General features: G+C 36.3%; 1 protein-coding gene across 2 annotated transcripts; it reads right to left on the minus strand.

Annotated features, from left to right (window-relative positions):
* Positions 1–102: 102 nt before the first annotated feature.
* Positions 103–27,664, minus strand: camkk2 (calcium/calmodulin-dependent protein kinase kinase 2). Of its 2 annotated transcripts, XM_079835625.1 has the most exons (17): positions 27,541–27,629; positions 18,454–19,084; positions 16,162–16,209; positions 14,671–14,724; positions 13,890–13,941; positions 13,595–13,728; positions 12,601–12,637; positions 12,433–12,454; positions 12,247–12,335; positions 10,954–11,153; positions 10,808–10,861; positions 10,619–10,692; positions 10,451–10,538; positions 8,154–8,285; positions 7,869–7,969; positions 4,553–4,603; positions 103–3,792 (listed from the first exon to the last, which is right to left on the minus strand). In XM_079835625.1, exons 2-17 carry the CDS (start codon positions 19,039–19,041, stop codon positions 3,720–3,722), a joined length of 1,797 nt encoding a protein of 598 aa, XP_079691751.1. In that variant the 5' UTR covers positions 19,042–19,084; positions 27,541–27,629; the 3' UTR covers positions 103–3,719. The 2 variants fall into 2 exon arrangements, with proteins under 2 accessions (XP_079691751.1, XP_079691752.1); XM_079835626.1 differs by lacking the exon at positions 4,553–4,603 and having other exon boundaries at positions 27,541–27,664.
* Between the last annotated feature and the right edge of the window lie 73 nt (positions 27,665–27,737).

The raw sequence follows: 27,737 nt of genomic DNA on the forward strand, positions 1-27,737 counted from the left end.
TGTATTGTTTGAAGACTGTTTGGTTCCTTTATTTTTGAAAATGAGCCCCAAATGAAAAATAAAAGTAAAAAAAGAACAAAGAGAAAAAGCAAAACTAAAGGCAACTTCAATTTATTCAAATAATCAACTGGATACAATATATAGAATGATCAGTAATGAGATCAGAGGAAGCTGTAAAGAGCTCAAACATGCTTCGAAAACATGCTGAATGAAATTGCGTGATTGTGACGGCATGCATTTTTGTAACATGTAAACAGCCCTCTCAACAGTGCTCAAAACGCAATCGCTTTTGTGATATGGATGCAAACATTGACCCTAGCCCTTCAGGAAATACTGGGCAGATACAGCGAGGAACGATATTGAGAGTTTAGAAATATACAGTACAGCATTCTCCTCAATATACAACTCTACAATCAATCAATTCAAAGTACCGTTCGCACGGTCAGTATTTGAGAAAGTGGCTATACATAGGAAACTGAAAAAAGCTGTCTTTGATTTCAGCCGGTTTTGCTCCTAGTTTTGATCGTACAGAAGAAGAAAACATGGTTACAGAGGCCTCGTCATTTAAAGTTTTCAATAAACATGCATCATTTGAATTCAGATAAACATTCTAATGTGCAAAGATAAATCTCCATATATATATTTTAATTTTCTCTATAAATATTTACTCAAAAAAGGGGAGTGCTTCTCTGGTCTTGAATATATTAATTAAAGGTGCAGTTTGTAATATTGACTGCTTGTGGTTGAAATGGGTACTGCAGTCCAAATTCAAAATATTGGAGAGTTGTTTCCCCCGCCCAGATTGAGGAACGAGCGCAGTTAAAGGGATAGTTCATAAAAGTGATCCACACGGCTCCGGATTTAATGAAGGCTTTCTGAAGCGAAGCGTTTGTGTGCGAAAAATATCCATATTTAAAACTTTACAAACTGTAATTGAGAAACTGCCGTTCCAGCGTATGACGTAGGACGCTCCAGGTTAGAATATATTGGTTCTCGAGTTTTGTTTTGCTCGATCCTCTGCGCTTCCGCGATCGCCTCCGAAACTAGGCCTGTGTCCTACTTCATACGCTGGAACGTATGTCTCTCGTGAAGATAGAGATTACAGTTTGTAAAGTTTTAAATATGGATATTTTCCGAACATTAACGCATTGCTTCGCTTCAGAAGGCCTTTATTAATTCCCCGGAGCCGTGTGGCGCAATTTTATGATGGATAGATGCACTTTTATGGACTAAAAAAGAAAAGAAACAGCTATTATAAAGCTGGGAAGAGCCAGGACATTGTATTCATCCGAAAGAAGAATGTCATACACACCCACGATGACTTATGGGTGAGTAAATCATGGGCTAATTTTCATTTTTGGGTGAACTATCCCTTTAACAATAATGTATATTTTTGCAATGTTTTATTGCTAATGGCAACCTGGGGCATCGAAATACTATTATAAACTGGCAGTGGGCGGGATCTCACAGACCAAAACAAAAACAGACATTCCGACACGGAACGCACATTTTAAAGTAAAATAACATTGTTGTTTTTTTTAACTTAGAATGTTTCCTAAATCTCTGCAAACATATTGGTATTTTTTATGCTTTAGTACGGTCAAAAGAGATACATAAAGCACCTTTAAAGGTCATCAAAATCTGTTCAGCAAATCATGGTGCTATTGTATAACGTCGGTGCACATGCATATTTGAGTCAATATTACAACAAGTTTCCTTCAATTTTCAATAATCAACATCCAATAGAACAAACACAAAGGACCAACTTACTGACTTACAAAGTCCAGAACTGCACCACAATGTGAGATTTCGTATGCATAGTAATAGTATCTACACAAAAATAAATCTCTAAAAGAGCGAGAAAACAAAATCACAAAAAACACAGCAAAGTTTGACATGCAGGGGGAAAAAAGTTAAAGAAAAGGTATAGAGTTGACTTCATTTACGAGGTAAACCAACAACATACATTCAACCTACTTGTGCAGAAAAGACTCCCCTGATACAAGCATCAAATATGTTATACATTTTCAGTGGTGGAAAAGCACCATCACTCCGACATTTCGAAACTACAGCTAAAACAATCATAGAAAAATAATCAACACAGGACATACATGATCATAGTGCACATTGAGAAAATCTCAACAGGGCTTTGGACTATTTTTGCTAACTTTAAAACTGAGCTTAAGCAAGTTACTCATTTCTACGCTGTCTAGAACAGCTTATCTAAAATTCCCGATTCTACTTTATCTACAAATCTACTGTACCAAAAACTCTACACATGTACTGATGATCTATGCTACAGTTATGAGTATGAAAATGTAAGGCATACATTTGTGTCAAAACAGACTGACAAACATTGATTCCTTAAGTGAAAAAAGTCATGCATAGATTGCACAAAATTATTGTATTTCCTATTGTATGTCCGATATAGAAATGGCGATAACTAATTCACTCTGATCATGACGAAGTCACTACTACAGTACATGGCATTTTGGTAATTCTACACAGGAAAAGGAAGCGAAATTACAGTAAGAGGCTGTCACCTTCATGATTAAAAGGGTCACGTTACATACAAGGAGAAGAAGGGTCACAATGCCTATAGTGGCATTCCCTAGATGTTATTTGTGCCCTAAATTATTCAACTACTAATCAAAAACATGCTATGCATAATACTCTGATCTCTTGGATTTTGGACTGTTGTATTACAAAAAAAAAGAACATTTCCAGATAGTTTTCAGGTCTGGTCCTGTTATCTACAGCGCAGACATTATAAATACAAACACAAAGCTGTGTGATTTCATATATAAAGAAACACACACATACAAACATTTCTGTATTTTCCCAAAATCACACCCGGAAGTGTCTCCTTACAATATTTACACACATTTCCTGGCTGCAATTTGGAATTATTAAAAACTCATTTAAAAATGTACTTTTTTTTATTTATGTTTTTATTATTATTTTCAAATGTTATCTTATCTTTGATCAAACAAACCTGATTTTTTTTTTTTGAGAACATTTTCAAGTTGAAATTAATATCTGATGAAAGTCTGAGCTATTTTTCTTTTATTATTTTCAAATTCAGTTCTAATAATCTAATGAGATCTGAGTGATGGACAAACCTAAGAAATCATACCTTTTTTTCTAAAGACTTGGTGAATATTGTGCAAATTTGAGGAATTTTAATTATGAAAGGGCATTTATTAATGTATTTGCCTTAAGTTGAGTTATACACAGTATATCATTTATTCTTAATTTTGTCAAACCCGTTTTTTTTAGAAAGATTTTTGAATGATTATTTCCAAATTCACTTCAGATCTGCAAAACTGAAATCAAGCAGAATGTCTCTCTAATTAATGACTGATGGACAAACCAAAGAAATTGTACATTTCTTCAAGGAAATTCTTAGGTTTTCATCCGTTTAGCCTTCAGTGGCGCCCCCTAGCCGAAGCAGAGGAGTAAAGACGAGTCTCCATGCCGGAGAGTAGAAACACGCGCACACAGAAAACAGGTCCTGAGAGACGGCAGAGACCTGGGCGGACAGATACGGCGCATGCTGCTGTGGACTGTACAAATGCATGCATGAGCGGGTGGGCACCCTCCACACCAACAACTTCCTTCCGTCCATGCCCCAGCCCCAGGTCCATATCCTGGCCTTTCCGGAAGCCACAACAGCCCCATCCTGATGCATTTCCCCCCGAGAAAGACGGCAACAATTATCAGGAAAGAACTTCATCCTCGCCCACGAAGGGCAGGTCCATGCTCCGCATGCCTTCCTCGCTCTCTTGTTTCCTAGGAAACAGACAAATGTGGAGGTTTAAAATAGTCACACATTCCAGGCGTGTCAACCTGTCTGCAGCTATGCAGACTGTTGTTAAGTGCAGCTAGAATTGTTAGGCAGTGGGAAAATTAAGTCAGCGCGAGAGGGAGTACATGGCATCGCATCAGTCATATGCTCGGGTCAGGAGGAGGCACATGAGAGTGACTGACCACCATGTTTTTGCGAGGGGTTGTACCGGGGCGCCACATGCAAATGCACCCAGTCCGACAAACCAATCGGAGTCCTCGTAAAAAAATGACCATGGCTGGGTGGCAAATCAGGATGCTCTTTTCTTTTCGTTGCTGATATTATGCACGAGGGGCATGCAGATATTTAGAAGGGCCTGGAAAACATCATCCTGAACTCCCCATGAACTTATATTTCTAAGTTAAAACATTACATGCAAAATATAAATGCTTGAAATACTCTTATTAAACGTAGCTTGAACAGTTAAATACATACAAGAGGTTTTTAGGAGGGAATAAAATGAATATTTTAGATATTACATGCATAAAATGCAGTTTATTAGGTAGGAAAACAAAAGCTTGTTATTCTTTAAGCCATCTGAATGATAATCGTTTTGATCTTAAAAGCATGCTAAAAAACACCACATCATTCATTTTAAGTGCAGATCATTCAACATGGGCATGACCATTATCTCCTACATATAATACAGGTGGAGAAGAGTAAACAGGACATAGGTGGAGCGCTAACAGGCTAGCGGAGCTTTACCTGGGGGTACCGAGATTGCGGCAGTATTTCAAACTCCCTGCTCTCCCTTTTCTAGACGGCAGGAGAGATGCGGATATGTGAGAATTCTTAAATCGGAGTGTGTCTATCAAATATTCCTGAAAACATGACTAAACAAAGGCCTTAAAAGACTGTTTCATGCTAAATATCACTCAAACATGCTATTGATTACCACAGAAAATAATTGATACTTGTCCTTAGGGTTTAAAAAAAACAACAAAAAGATGTGGGTAAAGTATCGAGCTTAGCAAAGCTAATATTATACGCTAATATTACTTTGCTAGGCTGTGCTGCCAACTCTCGCGAGACCAATAAGCAACAGCAGCTTCAAAAACAAGCCCAATATTATTATATTATTTATTATCACCAATATTATTTATGATCAATTATTTTTTATCAATAAATGAGCTTGCAACATATTAAACTGAAACCTCTCTGAGTTTGAACAGCAAAAACAGATGGGATTTTACAAAAATTATCAAATTATCAAAAGTGCACGCAATATCCCCTCATCAACTGTGAACAGAATAGGTTTGGAGGTAAACCATAGTCAGAGTTATTGCTCACATTTTAGGAGTGAGTGAGTATTGATCACACACACACACACACACACACACACACACACTGCAAACCGTGAAAAAGACAAGCTCGGCATCTCAATGTGCATACTATCCACCCTATCTGCCCTAAATAGTATTGAAAATGACTAATGTCACATACTATTTAGGATGGATAGTATGCACATTGGGACGCAGGCAAGCACTAAGGGAGCGCTGCAATATAGCCACATTATAATAAAATTAATTCGAACCATACCTAAGTTACTGTTATTATTAGTGCATTTTTTAAAAATGTATTATTATAGCCTGTAATGATAAATACATTATAAAAAAATTTTTTATATTAAATAAGGTGCCTCTCCTCCCCTCCCTCCTCCATCTCTGTACATCCCTGTTGGTGGCATTGTATGTGGGTCAATGACAAATAAGAAAAATAATACATTTTTGTAAGATAAAAAAAGAATAATTTTAAGCAAAAGAGTTTTAAAATGCATTTTTATGTCCAAAAAATGTATGGTGTTGATTCATATTGGTTTTACAGCTTTTAAGACAGCACTAATTCATTATTAAACAAGATTTCTGATTTTACCACCCAGAAAATGTCAGGTGGTGCAACCATATATTCATTTAAAATAATACACATATGCAATATACATATGAATTATTGTGAAATGCATATCACATGGTAAATTCCCTTTCCCTTTTCTATGTATTGCCCTTTTAGTCCAATTCATATAAACGGACACTTTTCTATGTGAACAATTTTCCATAAGGAGTTTTTATGTCGTTTTTTTAATTATTATTTGTATACATTATATAATGGTTTACATTTATATTTCTTACTTCATTTTGCAATTGGAGTGGGAATTGATACTTTTAAATGTAAATTTGCTGGTCGCACCACCTGACATTTTAGGTCTTTGAAACACCACAACACCAAAACTTTTAATTAAAAAATTAAAAGAGTATCTTATAAAGGAAATATTGTAGATCAATTTGATATGTGACATGTATTTATTTGTATTTTTTTGTTGGAAAATAATGAATTCGGACACAAAAAATACATGTCATGTCATTGACCCATGTACATGCGTCTATTTCCGTCTACTACTACCATTACTTGCATTTATAACTCCAATGCCTGTACGTTGAACATGATTTTTCTTCAGTGAGGGGAAGAAGGAGGTGGGATGTATGAGGACGAACTACAGCACTATTATTGCACTGATTGGCTATTAGCTGTGAGAAGACAGTGTCAATCAATGTATTGGACAAAACAGCGACCATAAATGTAAAGAAATTAAGTTGCTTGTCATATTTTCCTAAAAAGCAACGAAATTTTTTAAAATAAGCCCAAAAAAACGCAACACAAGATTTTTTAACACAACATGACAAAAAAAGAAGCCCAAAGTCGCGTGTTATATGCGGACTAGGCAACTACGGTAGTAATCAACCTAGCTTAGCATTGCAACAGTGTGCAACAGGGGGCGCTCATGTGTCAAATAAATTACTTATGGGTGACTCTATACTATAGCTGTGTCTGAAAATGCATACATCAAAACTAATAGTATTCATAAAAACAGAAGGTGAAAAGTATCTGGATGACCTTATACTTCTGGCGAGATTCTGATATGCGCATCCGATGGGCACTTTCATCCCATGAGGCAACGGGAGAGGATCTGTGAGTGGCAGTGATGTGATGCAACTGATGCTGTGGCTAGCATGACAGTGTCAACAAGATTAATGTAGTACGTCCAGATTCCATTAATACTAGCCATATGCATACTATATAGAACGTACTTAAAACAAATAATGCAGTAAATACTGGAACAAAAATACTCTGAACGCATCTTATGGTGTTGTGGATTTTATGGATACACACAACTGAAGGCCACACCAAGTGCGCCATTTCGGACAGAGCCTTTAGCTTTAGCAGGCTAATCAGTTAACTAAAAGTACAATAAAAGCGTTTAATGTTAACATGTAGCTTTGGTTCCAAAATGTGATATAATCTGTGATGTATGATTTAAAAGCTATTCATTTATTAATTGAGAGAAAATAACCATTTTTATTTTAAAATGTAATTCCTGTGATGCAAAGCTGAATTTTCAGCAGCCATTACTCCAAAAGAATTCCCATGATCCTTCAGAAATCATTCTAATACGCTGATTTAGATAATAATTTCTTATCATTATCATCAATGTTGAAAACAGTTGTGCTGCTTCATATTTTTGTGGAAACCGTGTTACTTTTCCCCCCAGAATTATTTTATGAATAGAAATTATGTATTTGTATTTGAAATATAAATATTTTGTAACATTATAAATGTCTTTACTGTCACTTTTGATCAATTTAAATGCATTCTTGGTGAATGAAAATATTTTTGCCTGCCAGGCTTACATTTTAGGTTACTGTAAACACATTTTTCGTTTGTGTTGGAATTGAGAAAGTAGTCAAAATTATTTTCTGTGGAAATGCTGTGCAAAGACATTAAACTCTATTTAACCTGAAAATCAATTTACACTTTATCATTATAGTATTACAGTAGAACCTAATATAGTGACATAGCATTGTATATAGTACGTCTATCCTAGTAGGTCCAACTACTAAATTACTGTCAAACCAGCTATGCAAACCATTTAAGATTTTCAATGATAACTGAAAGCACTGCAGAAGTCCAAGTATATATTCAGGACGTCTGTTCTAGTTATAGCCCATCCCTAATGAGAAAGACTTACGATAGCATGTGTCCTGGTGCGGTGGGACTCCTGTCTTCCCTGCGGCCCCAATCAAACGGGTTTCCAAAAGAACGCTTGCGCAACATAGTCCTAACCAAGATCTGTAGCAGAGAACATGCAGCAAGTTTAAGTAACTCCAAAAAGAACCTTGGGCTATTAATGATCTGTGTGGGTCATTAATCTGTTTATTCATTTGATGTGGTTATTAGCGTTGAATATATTATGCGAATTCATAAAACAGAATTAAGGTTGTCTAAATAGGCCACCAGGGGCGTGCAAACTCACCACGGTGGCCAGGCTGGGGATGTGCTTGACAGAGTTTTCCACCTCCTCCTCTGTTACTTCTATCAAGCTGCAGCAGTTGTCGTCCTCAGGGGGGAGGGGCTCAGCGCCGTGCCGTGTCACCCATGGGTGCACCTACAACAACAATGGAACAAAAATCCTGCTTTGATTTCATTTATTAACTCAAGGCTAGGTCTAGGCTGCTGGAGTGTCCTATATTCACACAGGAAGTGCTTTGAAATCATCTTTTAAGAATAAGGAAGGGTTTTATTTCTGGTTCAATTGAAGTAGGAGGCTAAATATAACATTATAAGAAAAAACTACGCTACCGTATACAAAACAAATGTTTGGGGTCAGTGAGATCTTTTTTTGGGGGGTAATAATTAATACTTTTATTCAGCAGGGACACATTAAATTAATCAAAAGTGAAAGTAAAGACATTTTTAATATTACAAAATACTTAAAGGGATAGTTCACCTAAAAATGAAAATGTGGTCATTATTTACTCACCCTCAAGTTGTTCTAAACCTGTATGAGTTTCTTTTTTATGTTGAACACAAAAGAATTTGAAAGAATGTCTGTAACCAGACAGTTGACAGTAGCCATTGACTTCCATAGTAGGAAAAAACAAGTAACTCTTTGGTTACCGACATTCTTCAAAATATCTTGTTTTCTGTTCAGCAAAAAAGAAACTCATATGGGTTTGGAACAATTTGAGGGTGAGTAAATAATGACAAAATTTTACTTTTTGGGTTAACTATCCCTTTAAGACTTATTAAACATTAAACAGCAAGTGTATTCAATATCGATAAAATGCAGAAATCAGCAAATCAGAATGATTTCTGAAGGTTCATGTGACACTAAAGACTGGAGTAAAATTCAGCTTTGCCATCAATGGAATAAGTTACATTTTTAAAATATATTCAAATATTAGTTATACAAGTTATTTAAATTGCAATTATATTTCACAATATCACTGTTTTTACTGCATTTTTGATCAAATAAATGCATCCTTGGTAAGAATAAGAGACTTCTTTAAAAAACTTTTTTTTTTTTTTAAATCTTACCAATTTTTGAATGGTAGTGTGTATGTGTATAAGTGGAAAAACAAAACATCAACTAATAGAGTGATTCTTGGGCAAAACTGCTTGTTTTTCTGACCAATCACAGATGAGGACTACCTTTCAGGAAACATTATTGGTGATCAGTGTTGGGCATTTAAAAAAGTAAGTAGTTATAGTTACTAGTTACTTCTTACAAATAGTAACTGAGTTAGTAACTGAGTTACATCATTATAAAAGTAACTAATTACCAGGGAAAGTTACTTTTTTTTTTACTTGGATGCCTCTAATATTAAATATGTTAAATGAATGAATTGGACACTAAATAGAATAAATTATTGTTATAAAACATGTAATGTTGCTGTGGGACAATGTGAGAGACACCTATCATTCAATACATTATTGTAAATATTATCAGTAGGCCTACAATAGTGTAAATATTGTGTAAATATTATCAGTACTATACTACTCCTTTGGTAGTGGAGCGCACGTTATCGCCTGGGTTTTTAGCCACTAATTTTGTGGCGGCATGTGATGATGTGAGGTGCTTCATTAGATTAGGATTACTTGCCATCGACGTGAAGAGACTCTTTCTTCCTGGGCATACTTTCCTTTCACCTCAACGAGGGAAAAGTAGTGCTTCTACTTCCAATTTGCGAAAGCTACCTTTGAAGTCGTTGGACTTGGTGTGTGTGTGACTGTGCATATGCGTGTGTGTCATAGGTGTGTGTGAGTGTGTGTGTGAACTCAACCTATCAACCGCAACCTTGTCTCCCACCCACCAATCATCATCAGTTATGTGTACCACCCCCCAATGCACGCCCGCACACACACACACACACACACACACACACACACACACACACACACACACACACACACACACACACACACACACACACACACACACACACACACCAACCAACCAACCAGAGAAAGAAAAACGTTGCAGGTCCGACAGACAGAGAGCCTGTTCGGGTGAAAACCGCTTCAGTGAGCTCAATTACAGTAACGCCGCGTTTTTTTTCTCAGTAACGCTAACGGCGTTGTAACGGGAGAAACAGTCATTCGTTTGATTACTCGTTACTGAAAAAAATTATTCCATTAGTAACGCCGTTTATCTATAACGCCGTTATTCCCATCACTGTTGGTGATGCCATTAGTGGTTTTGAAATTATGCATTTCTCCCATGATAGACTCGAAAGGGACATCCTTGGTGAAGAAAAGAGTCATACTGACCTTGATTTGTGGGACGGTAATTCTGGTTTCGGGATTCTTGTCCAGCATTTTAAAAAGAAGGTCCTTTAAGTCATCTGATATGTCCGCGCTGTAGAGTGGTACAAAAATGCTATCAATGTCAAAACGGTGGGATGGGGAAGGTCTTTCAGGCTCAAGAGAAATACTCACTTCTCGGGAAGCTCCACCGGTTGGGTCTTGATCTTCTGATGGAGGCTCAAAATACGCTCATCCATAAAAGGACACTGTGGAGAGAGGAAGTAAAGTCAAAGGCAACATCCATTTTTGCTGAATTAAATGTTGGGTTATTTTTAACACTGCATATTTCATGAGAAATACGAAGGTCAAAACAAGGCGTACCACTCCAAAGATGAAACAGTACAAGGTGACTCCCATTGCCCACACATCCAGAGCCTATAAAAACATGATGTTAACTGGATAAAATCAAAATTGACAGCAATACTGACAGGCTATTAGCAACTAGTTAAGAGAAGAGAGCTTTTAACCTTTCCAGAGAAGTTCTTGCGGGTCTCTGAAAGGGTCTCTGGGGCAAGAAATGCTGGCGTTCCCACTGTGCTGGTCAGCAGGGCGTCCGCTCCCTCAAACTGGTTACTGACTCCAAAGTCTGCAATCTTAACATGGCCATCTTCTCCCACCAGCAGGTTGGAAGGCTTGATGTCCCGATGGATGATTTTTTGATAATGTACTGTTGAGGATGAGTAGTTGTCATCACTTTTTGATTGTTATTTAATGCATTCTGATGACTAACAACAAAAACTGCATCTAGTCACTGTTTGATGCATAGTGCAGATAAAAATGTCAAGAACTTTCTGAAAACCAAAAGCTTCAATCTGATTGGCCTTTATGCTATTGGTACACAGATATACTTGAAATGTCGGTCAGATGGATTCTCCCTGTGTAAGTGGCAGTGCTGTTATTGTTAACTAAAACTATATATTTTTTTTAAAATAATAATAATAATTGAAATAGCTGAAATAAAAATTATATATATTATTTCAACTTTATTATTTGAAATTGTATTGGTAACCTTGTATTGGTAACTAACTGAAATATGATAAGATTAAGTATTAAAATGACTAAAACTGAAATGAAAAAAATATACATAAATATATACAAATATAGTTTTATATTTTTAATATAAAACAAAATAGTAAAAATGACAAAAGCACATGACAAAATGATTAAAACTTAAAAAATGAGAATATAAAAAGGCTAAGTTGAAATATGAATAAATGCTATACTAGTATAAAAAATGTTTTTAGAATTTTTTAAAAAAAACGTGACAAAAACTTAAACAGGATAAAAATAAAAAAGCTTAATATATAAAAAAGGCTAATTCAAATTATTAATAAATATTATAATAGTATATATAAAAATAAAACTATAAAATATTTAAACAAAAATGTCAAAACTTAAATATAAGATACAAATAAAAAAAACTGAATATATAAAAAAAATCAAGCTATGAAATATTTAAAAAACAAAAAGTAAAATTTTTTAAATAAAATATAACATAAAATATATATATATAAAAAAAGCTAAAATATGAATAAATACTATAATAGTATATAAATAATACTACAATAAAACTGCTAAGTGGGTTGTCCTTGGCCAGAATAAGCTTTGTGGACAAGACTAATAGTCTAAATCTAAAAGTTCGGCTTCATGAGACTAATCAGAGCCAATATCAAGTTACCGTGCGCTTTTAGCTGAATGTACTCGCACCAGTTATGAGTACTGATGACAGCTCTAAGCATTAGCTAAATTCCCGCACTCACAATATTCGATTCCTCTCAGCAAGTCCTGGAAGTAGAAGCGTGCCTGGTCCTCATCCAGGGGCTTATCAGTAGGAACCTCCATCACTGCTCTGCAAACACATGGGGAATGAGGCACAGTTTCTCTAGCAGAGTGACACTAGCACAGCATGGGCCGTCGCTACAATCAGAAATAACGTGCTTACTCACCCTCGTTTGACAAGCTCGAATACTGTGAAAGCACAGAGGAAGCAGAGTTAAGGTGTTGTGCTTTACATTCTCTGACTTCACATACATTTAGCACCGAAAAGTAGAATAAATTGGGCATGCGCAAGTGTGTAGAATCTGCCAAGTGGACGAGTATCTGGCCAGACTTACCCATGTACAGATGGTCCTCGCTTGGATCATCCAGCACCTGCGCAAAAAAACAAAAAACAAAGCTGTTTAAAAAGAGAATGAAACCAGTCAGCACAGAGCTTACATTATGCCATATCTAAAATATTTCAAACTTTTCTGTCCACTGCAAATTCATGGAAAGGCTTACTTTCAGTGTTTTTATAACTAAATGAAAGCTGCCCTGTACGTATCAGTACAATTAAAGGGTTAGTTTACCCAAAAATGAAAATTCTGTCAATTATTACTCATTCCAAACCCTGACACAGTCGAGAAGAAATTGTTGAATAAAGTCGCTATTTTTATTAGTTTTATTTCCTACCAAAAGTGTTCTCGTCACTTCATAGCATTAAGGTTGAACCACTGGAGTCATATGGACTATTTTAACAATGTCTTTACTACCTTTCTGAGCCTTGAAAGTGGTAATTAAATTGCTTTCAATGGAGGGGTCAGAGAGCTCTGGGATTTCATCAAAATATCTTCATTTGTGTTCCGAAGATGAACGAAGGTCTTACGGGTTTGGGAAACGACATGAGCGTGATGAATTAATAACCCTTTAGTTAATTTTCCAGTAATATATATAAATATATTTTTTAAATAGTTATAAGTTCTACTTCCTCTTACTTTTAATACATTTCTAATTCAAATATTTATAAAGTAAATCTATCTTGTTTTAAGAAATGTTTAAACATTTTTACTGGAAACAAAGCAAATGTTGGCAGTGTATAACATTCAAACTGTATATCTATCCCTCACTGTCTCAAATTCATTCATGTCAAATTTATTTACATTTTTTTCAGGGTTAAAATACTTTCCCCATCCCATTTGAATAGATGTACAGGTGGATTTTCTGTTTGTCCGATTGTAAAAGTGTTGGGGAAACCTGTTCGTAAACGGTCATTATTTTTTAACTTCCACTTCCAGTTTACGCTGACTAAAGTCTGTGAGAACACTGCAAACTGAGAAAAGAAGCACCCACCTCCACAAGCTTAACCACGTTAGGGTGATCAAGCTTCTTGAGGATGGCTATCTCCTGGTAAACACGCTCCAGAGGCCCTTTGGGCTGAGGGGGGCCCTCAGGGGCCAATCTTGCCCCACGAGGAGGAGGTCTGCCTGTTTAAACCAGCACAAGAGGAAAACATGTGAAAGGTTGAAGTATTAGGCATTCTGCTAGCTGATGAAAGTGCGCCCCCAACCTCACACACATACACTCACACATACACTCAATCATAAACCCCGCTGTGCGTTCCATCTGCTTTAAAGCAGACACTTACGCGGGAACCCAGCCTGCCTCATCAGTCGTTTCTTGGACAGCACTTTCATGGCCTGTGGAGAGCAGTGAGAATGAGAGAGTGAGAGCAGATATCCAGTGTCAATACTGGTGCTGGGTGACATATGCCCCATTCTACAACCAGCACTGTGTGAGAACTACAACTACACCAAAATATTAACTAATCAGAGCAAGGAGCAAATTTAAGTTAATATCAAATTATTACAACAACAGCATATTATATTTATTCTTATTCTTATAACTACAGCATGTTAATAATATTAATTATTATTATCATTATCAAGATAAGGGATTTATCAAAATCTCAACAATACACAGAGGCAAAAATATGAAAAAAAAAAAAAAACATTTAAATCACAAACAGTTAGTTGGATTATGAGGCAATGGGTTTGTGCATCAAAACTACATTTCCCATGATTCTCTGTGGCAACACAAGAAATTTAAAAACATAATTCCACACCAAATTTGTATGCTTTTCTCTTTATTTGTTACACTAGAGCTAAAATACAAAAAAGAAAATGAAATATAAAAACATGTCTATTTTACTCCAATTCAAATTACTTAAATGCACATCATAATTATGATTTTCTAACCCGTAACGGTGATGGGGTGACGGTGCCAATGGCACAATTTTTGGCAGCCGAAAGAAACCTCAAATAGGCAAATTACTGATAACACTAGGATGTTAGCTCTTTACTCTCCTAAATAAAAATGAGATGAAGTGTGTAAATATATATGCGTGCGAGACAGGTTGTATCACTCACATAGTATGTGTTGTCATCTTCATTGTACGCCAGCTTGACAACTCCATAGGAGCCCTTTATCAGGAAAACAAGGTGTGTCAGTCATGACAACTTGTAAATGGATCAAATTGCAGTGCAAACACACTCAGTAACATGCAGCAACTGATGGAAACAGGAAGCTAAAGTGTCCAAGCATTTGTGCCGTTTGATTAAATGGAGAACATGTAAACCAAACAGAGCCAGTAGGCAACAGCCGGTGCCATGATGAACTCCACAGACAGGCATAATTCCACTTCTGTTCTGACTCTATCTCTCTCAAACCTACACACACACACACACACACAGGTCCCAGCTGGGAGAGCAGATTGCCGTTCCAGCAGGGAATCCAACCCTCAGATACAAGAGATGAGAGCAGAGCAGGAATCTCCCCGTCCAAGCTGACAGTTTTCCATGCCCTCATATCAAGATGAAGCTTAGTGGAACAGCAACAGTGAAAACACTTCACTGCTCCTTTAAATTGTATTACTGCATTACCATAAATATTGTAGTAAATTCATTATTACATGCTTGTATCTTACTCGATGCTCCTTAGAATAAAGTACTGTGTACTTTGTACTATGGTTTAATGATGGCATCAGATGGGAATACCATGGTACTTAGCATATATACATACATATATATTATGATTACCAAATTTACATGCCATAGTCATTTGAATTCTTCAAAGAATAACATGCCGTATCCCAAAAAATATGGTAAAACATGGTACTTTGTCTTAAAACATGGTACTTGTCTATTCTATTAAATGACATTCCAAGATACTTTAAAAACCATGGTATTACTATGGTAGCATGTTCATAAAAAAAAAACATTAATTTAATTAATTGTAATATATTAAGCAATTGTGCCTAAATGGAAATTTACCTGGTTTTAGAAATGTAAAAATAATAAAATAAATAAATTATTTTTGAAGTGAACAACATTGAACAAACTGTATTCCCTATTCTATTCTATATGTTTAAAAAACATGAACATGTTTAAGTCTCTATGAAATACTTGATTCTGAATGGCTAATAGTGTCAATCTGTGTGTTATTTTTATTTATTTATTCACCGTTCAAAAGTTTGGGGATCGGCAAGATATGTTTTATGCTTTTGAAAGAAGTCACTTATGCTCACCATGGCTGCATTTATTTGTACGGTAAATACAGTAATATTGTGAAATATTAGTACTATTTTAAATGACTGTTTTCTACTTTAATATATTTTAAAATGTAATTTATTCCTGTAATGGTAAAGCTGAATTTTCAGTATTATTACTCCAGTCTTCAGTGTCACATGATCCTCCAGAAATGATTAGCATTTTGTATTTACTATACCTAATATGTGAGATAACCATTTGTTCTAAAATAAGCACAACTGCGCAATTACTATTTCAGCAGAGCGTCCATTTATCTCAGACTCTCAGCAGGAAATGATCTATGCATAAATAATAAATGAAAAATAAACATACCTTTCCGATCTCATCTTTCAGCTTGTACTGGTTGAGCTGCACGCAGTCCTTTAGAAATAAACAAACAAATTACATTGATCAATGGCACTGAGGTCTCTTTTTAAGGGGGTTTTAGTCATTGAAGGACAACTACTTCAGCCAGTGTGGCCAAAGATCACAGCAAAACGCAAACTTGATTCTCTCATCGAGAATGATGCTTGCAACATTCCCGGTTCAAAAGAATCAAAAGCATTAGCACAAGAAGTACTACAGGGAGTACTTGAGCCGAGAAAGGCACACAAGCCAAATCTACACACATTTCTTGCTGATTTCGTGTCCTAATGGAAAAGCAGAAGCATCTATTGGGGAACTTTCTCTTGACAAGCATCATTAAGAGGAAGCCAGGAAGGTAATTGCTCCTGTCAGTAACCTTACCTTACACACCTTCTCAACCTTGACTTTGCAGACTTGAAGCCAGTGCAGAGAATGAAGAAAAGGAAATGTTCTTCTCAAAGACAACATCAGACACACAAGCAGCTCAAATCTCAGGCCACAGCATCAGATAGTCTCATTTTGGTGGTAGTTACATAATCTTACACTATTGGTCAAAAATGTGGAATTATTAAGATTTTTTATGTTTTGAAAGTAGTCTCTTATGCTCACCAAGGCATTTATTAAAAACTACAGTAAAAACAGTAACATTGTGAAATATTATTACAATTTAAAATAACTGTTTTCTATGTGAATATATTTTAAAATGTAATGTATTCCTGTGATGGCAAAGCAGTTTTTTTTCATGTGACAGTAAAGACCATGAGAAATCATGTAACATTTCTTATTATCAATGTTGAAAAGAGTTGTGCTCTTTTCATATTATGTGGAAACCATAATGCACTATCAAGCAATTAAGCAAGATTAAAAAAAAATAAATGAATACTTTTAGTCAGCAAAAACGCATTAAATTAATCAAAAGTCACAGTTAAAGGGTTAGTTCACCCAAAATGAAAATTCTGTCATTAATTACTCACCCTCATGTCGTTCGACACCCGTAAGACCTCCGTTCATCTTCGGAACACAAATGAAGATATTTTAGTTGAAAGCTGATGGCTGAGAAAGGCTTCAGATAGGCCTCCATTGGCATTCAGTACATTTACACTCCCAAGACCAATTGTTTTACGATGCGACGACAATAGTTTTTGTGTGCAAAAAAAAAATCAAAATAACACCTTTATCCAACTTGTGCGTGCCTCCACGACGCATGCGCGAGAATATGACGCAGATCCGGCGTTCGGACACATGACCCAGAAGCGATTTGTTTACAAGCAGAGGAAGACGCGCGTATCTAAGCTGTTGGATTCTACATTGATCGTGCTTTAGGTCTCGGCGTAGTTCTCAAAATGGGGTTAAAGTGTGCATTTCATGGATTCCCGAACCCCGGCGCTACGTCATATTCTCACGCATGCGTCGTGGAGGCACACACTGAAGACAAGAAGAGGTTGAATAAAGTCGTTATTTTGATTTTATTTTTGCGCACAAAAACTATTGTTGTCGCTTCGTAAAAAAATTATTGTAGAGCCACTGTGGTGAGATGGACTTTGTAACGACGTTTTAAGTGCCTTTTATGGGTCTTGGGAGTGTAAATGTACTGAATGCCAATGGAGGCCTATCTGAAGCCTTTCTCAGCCATCAGCTTTCAACAAAAATATCTTCATTTGTGTTCCGAAGATGAACGGAGGTCTTACGGGTGTCGAACGACATGAGGTTGAGTAATTAATGACAGAATTTTCATTTTTGGGTGAACTCACCCTTTAAGACATTTATGTTTCTTTTAAAATAAAAGCTGTTTTGAACTTTCGATTCATCAAATAATCCTGAAAAAAAAAATCTAATGATTTCCACAAACTGCAAAAACTGTTTTCAACATTGATAATAATAAGAACCATTACTAACAGTAATAACTGAGTACCAATAATAATAATAATTGGGCAGCAAATCAGCATATTAGAATGTTTTCTGAAGCATGATGCGACACTGAAGACTGGAGTAATGATGCTGAAAATGTAGCTTTTGCCATCACATTTTATAATATATTAAAATAGAAAACAGTTCTTTTATTTTGTAATAATACGTCACAATATTACTGTTTTTACTGTATATTTGGTCACATTAATGCAGCCCTGATGAGCATAAAAGACTTCTTTCAAAACAAACTAAATTATTCCACAGGTAGTCCACATAATTGTCAGACATGTTGTAGCCATTGAGACTTTCAAACACTTCCAAACACACGTGGCATTAACTTCGGCCACCTACCTGCAGATCTGTGATGGACACACGATGAGACTCCACGGTTGGTCTTCGAGGGAGGCGTGGAGATGAGTGAGGGGAGGTGATTGGCGAGTAGGGCAGCGATGGGTAAATATAGCGTCCGTTCAGCCCTGGCGAACCACAGGGTGACGAAAGTGTCTGTGAGCGTTCCTGTAGCGACAGCTTCCTGTCAGAGAGGCTGAGTCTACCTCTGTGCTCCGGCGGTTCTGGAAAGAGCGCTTCCGGGCGGCCCACCGTGTGGGATAAAAGATCACAGGAGGCCATACGGAAGGGCGGCACCGGACCTGACGACGCTGGTTCTGGCGTTTCCGAGCTGTCCATGTCCTCCACCTCCTCCTCCTCTCCGCCCTCCTGCCCAGAGCCACCACTGGGCTCGTACTCCGTCACCACAATCATGGACTCCATCTCAATGGTGCAAGGGCTCAGACGCGTGGATGGGGAAGGGAGCACAACGCAGCTCCGCAGCAGGTCAGGCAGTGGCTGATTGGGCAGTTGTACTGAGGGAATGGGCGGAGCATGGCCGAGAGCGGCAGGGGGATCAGAAGAGGGCCAGGAGGAGACACAGGGAAACATAGTGTCCTTCCCAAACACCTCTCAGTAGCCCCTCCATCAACACCTTGCAAGAAAAACAGATTTGGTAAATCTTAGGTGTCATACAGAAATGTCCCACAGCTTTTGACCAAAACATTGACTTTGAGCATAATTTGCGAATGGGCGTTATGAGCACTTTATATTCAGAGAGAAAATAAGGAAGAGTCAAGTCAAAAGGACATTCAATTCATTATATTTTCTGTATTTTTTCATTATTTTTCCATATTTTATGATGTACAATTTATAGATCATATATTTACTACACTAGTTACATATTATTTCCATGTAACATTTACATTTTAATTAATTGGTATTCATTTATAATATTAAATATTCTATAAATATACAAAATGTATTTTTTTTACAATACTCTTACCAGCCATAAGCCACTTTTACAAGTCTACGCCATTTTATTCCCTGATATTTATTACTTTGATATATATACAAGTATTTATGAATATTGCAACCCCATATGGAGATCATATATGTGACCCTGGACCACAAAACCAGTCATAAGTCGCACGGGTATATTTGTGGCAATCATTCTATTAGGATCAAATCATGATTCATGTTCCATGAAGATATATTGTAAATGTCCTACCATAAATATATCAAAAATGTATTATTAGTAGTAATATGCGTTCATAACAACTTGATTTGGACAACTTTAAAGGCGATTTTCTCAATATTTAGATTTTTTTGCACCCTCAGATTCCACATTTTCAAATAGTTGTATCACGGCCATAGTCATATCCTAGCAAACCATACATCAATCGAAAGCTTATTAATTCAGCATCCATGTATAAATCTCAATTCCAAAAAATTGACCATTATGACTGGTTTTGTGGTCCAGGGTCACATATTTATATATATTTATATATTTATATATATATAAATATATATATATTGATTAAAATTAATAATTAAACATTATATACATATTAAATGAATGTTTTTAATACTATTGACAATACATTTATATTCTATACTTTTTACAATCCTACAAAATCAACACTTTAAAATATGCTAAGATCTCCAGGTTTTCCCTGATGCTGATTTTAGGATAAAGCATAAATGGGACTTGACTCAAAAACCTTTGCCCTACCTATGCCATATGCTTGACCTTAATTTTTCTTAAGCCTTAAGTATTTTCCTTACTGTACAAATGAAATGACTGAATACAGCTAATAAGCTGAATACTGTATGTTATAAAATGCTTCAAACGTTACTCAAGTAAAGCCTGCTCGAAAAAGATTACATATCACCATTCTGCTCGAAGCCTCCGTTTCTCCTTATGGCCTTGATTTACATGCAAAGTGCTGCAGTTTCTTTGGAAAGCAGATTTTCGAACATTGGAGACACTGTTTGTGTGGGAGAGGTGTGGGTCTCGCAGAATGAGAGAAATATAAGCAGGTACAATAAAAAAAGGCATTCATTACTCTGAGGGGTTCAGAAAGGAGAACTTGTGTGGGCTGGCCCACCCCCTCCGCGCGTCCTCATTTCTATCTCTCACATTCACAGAGATTCAATGCGGCTTAGTTTTTCTTCTCTGTCTCCGTTTTGTTCCCTGTTATTTCTTCACCTGCGATCGAATCTCTACTTATGTTTTTGCTGTAATATCATCTCGGGGGCCCTGGCCTCCATGCATTCTCCTGTCAAAACACCCCCACAGCTGGAAGATGATGTTCTCCCTCCCTCTTTCGAGAAAACGGTGTGGGAAAAAAAGCATATTTTTCTCAGCATCTTTGACCCCTCCATCCATTTCTCAAGTAATTACGTCCCTGACACACATTTTCACACTAAATCAGAACACACCAATGAGGTTTCGAGCTTTTCTCACTAAAAATGTCACCTCTCCAGAAAAATCACCTCTCCAAGAAGGAAATAATAATAATAATAATAATAATAATAAAATCTCCATTCGGATCACATATTGAAAGAAGGACCAAACCATATTCAGAGACCAGAATACCATAGAAACTTGGGGGTAGACTCTTAATTTAAATCACTTTATAATAAACCGGAACACTCTAGAGGCCAAATAGCAACATGCTAGATCCACTCATAACACCTTAGAAACAACAGAGGTGTCAACCTTTGTATTAAAGGGTTAGTTCACCCAAAAATGAAAATTCTGTCATTAATTACTCACCCTCATGTCGTTCGACACCCGTAAGACCTCCGTTCATCTTCGGAACACAAATGAAGAAATTTTTGTTGAAAGCTGATGGCTGAGAAAGGCTTCAGATAGGCCTCCATTGGCATTCAGTACATTTACACTCCCAAGACCCATAAAAGGCACTTAAAAAGTCCATCTCACCACAGTGACTCTACAATAATTTTACTATGCGACGACAATAGTTTTTGTGTGCAAAAAAAAATCTAAATAACACCTTTATCCAACTTGTTCTTGTCTTCCGTGTGTGCCTCCACGACGCATGCACGAGAATATTACGCAGATCCAGCGTTCAGACACATGACCCAGAAGCGATTTGTTTACAAGCAGAGGAAGACGCGCGTATCTAAGCTGTTGAATTCTACATTGATTGTGCTTTAGGTCTCGGCGTAGTTCTCAAAATGGGGTTAAAGTGTGCATTTCATGGATTTCTGAACCCCGGCGCTACGTCATATTCTCGCGCATGCGTCGTGGAGGCACACGCGGAAGACAAGAAGAGGTTGAATAAAGTCGTTATTTTGATTTTTTTTTGCGCACAAAAACTATTGTCGCATCGTAAAATTATTGTAGAGTCACTGTGGTGAGATGGACTTTGTAATGACGTTTTAAGTGCCTTTTATGGGTCTTGGGAGTGTAAATGTACTGAATGCCAATCGAGGCCTATCTGAAGCCTTTCTCAGCCATCAGCTTTCAACAAAAATATCTTAATTTGTGTTCCGAAGATGAACGGAGGTCTTACGGGTGTCGAACGACATGAGGGTGAGTAATTAATGACAGAATTTTCATTTTTGGGTGAACTAACCCTTTAAGCAAGCAGCATTTACATGCATAAAATGTAAAATGTTTTGTTTATTAATCTGTCTCTCTCTCCATCCATCACCTACTGAGAGATTCTGCCAGCAGGAGAATGAATGATGGATTCTACATGACATCAATATGATAACAAGTGACAGCCAAGTGATTGCAGCGTCACACAACATGATATTTGCAGCATCCTGTGTTATAAGCATTTTTAAAACATACATCGTGATTCATCAGTCAAGCAGACAATACCATTATGCTCATTAATAAACTTTAAACGTTTTAATAAGTTATATTTTATGGGTATTATATTTATGCATTTGAATCTTATTTTAATTTCTATATTATATGTATCATTTTAGTTTCTATATTAATCTAAAATGTAAAATTTAAATTATAAAATGTAAATTTATCTAAATGTAATGACAATTTAAAAAAAAATGCAATTATGCTCAAAATATATTTGCATAATATGTATAGAATATTTAATAACTAATTTATAACCATTTAATTTATAGCTAATGAATGTCAATTAATTAAAATGTAAGTGTTATATATATATATATATATATATATATATATATATATATATATATATATATATATATATATATATATGCATATACTATAACAATTAATAACCAATGTATGACCATCAGTGAATTAACATGTACATTTATATATATATATATATATATATATATATATATATATATATATATATATATATATATATATATATATATATATATATATATATATATATATATATATATATATATATATATATATATATATATTATACATTTGTTATTAAATATTATATAAATACTACGCAAATATATTTTGAGCATAATTGCAACAAAAAAAAAGTATTGTCATGACATTTACAAGCCTTACTTTTACACGCCTACAGCAATTTAAAATTCCCTGATATTTATTATTGTGCTATATATAAATACTGTGTAGGAAGAAATGTTTCTTGAGCACCAAAAATATTAAAAGATAAAATGGTAACACTTTAAAAAAAACAAGGTTTCATTGGTTAATATTAGTTAACTACTTTAGTTAATAAGAATGATCAATACTTCTACAGGATTTATTAATCTCAGTTAATATTAAATTTCAACATTGATATTATAATTTGTTAACATTATTAGTTAATGCACAGTGAACTAACATGAAAAAGCAATGAACAGCTGGATTTGTATTAACTAACATTAACGAAGATTAATAAATACTGTAAGAAATGTATTGTTCATTGTTAGTTCATGTTAACTAATGTTAACAAATGAGACCTTATTGTAAAGTGTCACCTATAAAATGTATTTAAATACAAAACTTATTTAAACTTGTAATAATATTTTACAATATTACTGTTTTTATAGTATATTTGATCAAATAAATGCAGCCCTGGTGAGTATAAGAGGCTTATTTAAAAAAAAAAACTTTAGTAAGTATTAAAGAAACTGATTATGTTCAAATGTGTGACTATTAGTAAAACATCAGTAGAATTGATTATCCCTGGTGATAATAATTCAGTATCATATCAAAATATTATTACTGTACCATGGCACCACCACAGCACTAATGGCCAACTTTCTTCTAAACTATTAAGATGTTGGCTAATAAAGTAGCATGCAACAAAATGAATCAGCTATTTTAAGATAGAAAGACCCTTTTAAGGGCAGATCAACGCCGTTTGTGACTTCCCATCCTCACATCTCTCAACCTCGATGACAAAGAGCTGAGCACAGAGTGGCCAGGCTTGCCCGACCCATTTGTCAGACCAGGTGCTGATGGTGGGATGATGAAAGTGTGCAGAAAGTCTGAGGGATTGATGTGCCATTATCCAGTCTGAGCGTCAAGCAACTTTGAAATTCATGCGGCAGAATTACAAGTAGCTTGCAAGCGTCTACATACAGAGTAAAAATGCAGAGTATCACACCATCTTTTCAAGAACAGGAAATGCACGGTAGATGCGGGCAAGATGTGACCTGACTGCAATGGTAGGCTGAGCTATTTTAATCTGAGAGCAGTTTCCACACTCTTCTGTGACCTACTTCGATCTTTGATGGATTGCAAACCAAGTGTTTCTCCTCCATGTGCTCAACCTTCCAAAACACACACAAACCTCATTTGTTATGGAGACTCACAAGCAAACATCCCCTGGGGCCTGGACCCCCACTGACCACGTGTATAACAAACAGGGTCTACATTAAAGGGCTTCTACAAAGTACAACATCAAACGCATAAAAAGATCCACCGTTTTCATTCGAGCCCTTACCCAAGAGAACCTCCTGGAAGAAATCAAACTTCCCCTAGAAACAAACAGATGCAGCCTTACAGGAGATGACTGAGTTTAGCACACTTTCCACTACCTGGTTGTCTTTATTATGGTGAGATCCACTGGCGTCCACAGGGAAAAGGGTCCACAGAGGATTGACCATATGGGACTATCTGGAGCGCAGCATTCCTTGAAATATACGCTTTAACAGGGAAAAACCAAAGTACTCATCTATAACTTTCAACAAAGTACTTTCGTTAACTCTACAATAAGTAAATCCACTTCACCAGCTAATTACTCTTCAAAAGCGATGCCATAGAAATATACAGAGCAACCACAAGACAAAATTCAAAAGATGGCTGCGCGTTTGTTTCTCTGCCTATACGTTGAAAAACTGTAATAAATCTATCAGGCTATTTAATGTCATTTTACAGTAAAATACTGTTAAATGTAAGGTTTTTGGAAGTGAAAACGTTATCATTTTGACTGAAGAAACTCCCAGACATTACCGGAATCCCCCATGTGTGACACTTCACATTTGATGGTTTTTCGTTTTAAAACTCTGTTTCTTCTTAGGTTTTTTTTCCCCCCGTAAATTTCACTGATTTAAAAAAAAGTGGGATCTAACGGTAAAATACCATGTTATAGCTAACACATTAAACACAAGTTCTGAGTTCAAAATGCTCTCTTAAAGGTGAACTATGTAGGATTTTTGCAGTAAAACATCCATAAACCACTAGGCCAGTGTTATATATTTTGTTCAGTTGAGTACTTAGAATATCCCAAATGTTTTCCACTATTTGTAAATCGTGAGAAAATTGCTATTTTAACCAAGGAGCCGGGACGTGTGAGCTATGCGTGTGAGGGAGTCGCCTGTCGATTGCGTCATATCTGCGTCACCCTCGGTCTCCGGTTTTATTCAGTGAAACACTTTACTCTCACTGCATTGTGAAAAAGTGTCATAGCAGCCGCAGAGCGAACGTCTTAACTTCCTTTTCAACACACTCAGATGTATATAATACGATAAACAGAGTTGGGTTACCTCTCACTCAGCACTGGAGAAGAGGAAGTGCCGCCGGCAATCGTGTCATAATAAAAGTCCCGCCAGCGACTATGCCATAATAACAGTCCCGCTCTTCAATCGCTCCTGCGGCCTTGCTCAGCTCCACAACACTCGCTCCTGCTCTGCTTCAGACTACAGTAATGTTAATAATCGCATCCTTGAACAGGATTTCTGCCCGAGTCCTATCCTGACTGTTTCCCACCGGCTGTGAGGTGAAGACCACATGTCCCGAGATTCTGCGCTCAAACGTGGCGTCATCAAACTACGCCTTTGTTTTGAACAGGCGACCTCTAGTGGACGGAAAAGTTACATAGTGTAGCTTTAACTTAAACTTTCACAGCAGCGCCATTTTTGATTTTTAGCGGGAATGAAAGCGAGGCTGTGAGGAATAGACATCCATCTCTTCAGTGGGTTGTACGGTTATTTAATGTGTTTTTCGGATTGTTCTGCTGACAAAACACTGAAAAAAAGCCCTTCCAAGAAATTTCAGTAGACAAAAAAAAAATCCAGGCAACATGAGCTGTGGAAAATTGTAAGTGCTCTAGAAGCTTTATACAGCTTTTTACAGCGGATGCCACTGAAAACACAGTAAGTCTATCCTTCTCAGCCTCTCTTTCATACTGGTCATGGCACTGCTCTGAATAAGGTCTACTGGGCAAAATATTTGGCAGGGTTTAAAAAGTAAAAATGTGCAGCTCATATTCAAACTTCTGTACAAAATAAAATGTTTTTTTTTTTACGTTTATCCCAGTGCAATGCCATACCTCTATAGACTCCTATTGCAAGTGCATTACTGGAAACAACATTTCCGAGGGAGTCTGAATAATATTTTTTTCTTATAATAAATTATATTTAATTTGGAAGCAGTTTAAAAACAAAAAGGCCAAGTCTGCCATTATATTAGCTGTCAGTAGCATCTAATCACGTTCCATAAACTAATAAATGAAAAGTAATTAGGGCAACCTCAATCATACTTTTTGCACATGAAGCCTAACAAATAAACAACTTTAACCAGCTCATCCAAAGCTAGATTTCAGATCATACCCGAATGGCTCATTCCAGAGGGAAAAGCCCTCCAGGGACCTTCCTATGCCACTCTCTCCAAACAAGGCAAACTATTTTAGACCAAAACACCCAAGCAACATGAAAACACAAATCAGTGGATACAAACTATCATGTTAATAATACAGCACAACTGACATCTACTGTACTTGCATGCATGCATCTCCTTTCATTATATTATGGATTAAAGCATCACACAATAGCTGTCAAAACCTAGTGAGCTATCAAACTAGACTGCATTTTTGGACACGTGAACCTTTCGATTGCCTTTGACGGCCAAAAATACTGTCTAGGCAGGCAGCTAGCTCACAAGATGTAGATACACAGCCAGTGATTTTACGGGTTTCACTTGTCAGCTGTCAAACAGGCAGGATGAAAATGAACTAAGGATGCTGAATTCTCAGGTAACTGGGCCAATCTACAAAACAAGTGCCAATTTTGTCTTTCTTCATTAGTCATTTTTGGCCTGTCCCCACTCCTGTCTGTTCAACTTCTTGCTATATATTAGAATAAATTAAAATCTAAAATATATAAATTTAAATATATATATATAATTAAAAAACTAAATATATGTAATATAGCAATTTTATAACATTTAAATTACATATATATATACATATATTACCTAATCCTTTCAAGAAATGTATTCTTGAAGGACAAGTTACAACTCATTATCACTTAAATCTTTAATTGTGTCACTGGATGTAAAGAATCTTACAAAATGTTACTTTATCAAACTGGAAAATGCGCCTATTTCGTAGAATAACCCAACTTCTCATATTATTTTATGTGAATATATAGATGTGTGTCTCACTCCTGAATTACAGTTGACAAGCAACGTAATTTCGTGAATATTATCTGTAAAAGAGTCATGTAAACACTGACACTGTCTCGAAGAGCTGATGCCGTAAGGAAAACATTTTTTTTTAAGGCAGGTTGTTATTTTGCTAAAGCTGGCTAACGCATCTCTTACGAAACAGATGTTTGGCAAATCCAGCCGAGGATTAATAAAATGATTGTTATCACGTATGTTCGCGCATGTCGCTATAGAGAGATACAATAGAAATGGTTAGTTCAGTGGTATGTCCTTACCTCGGCCGTTTATAAGATCCTGCTTTGGAAGGGTATGTTGTTAGCTCGCTGGCAGTAATGGTAGCGGTTTATGATATGGTATGATGTGCAGGCAGCGGGGGACGGAGGTGCTTCTGCTGTGAGTGAACGTGAGAGGAGTGGCGCCATCTAGCGGTCACAGCGGAACTGCAGCTAAAGCTGAACTGACAAGCAGGGGG

Source organism: Gobio gobio (assembly GCF_949357685.1).
Source record: "Gobio gobio genome assembly, chromosome: 14".
Lineage (NCBI taxonomy): Eukaryota > Metazoa > Chordata > Actinopteri > Cypriniformes > Gobionidae > Gobio > Gobio gobio.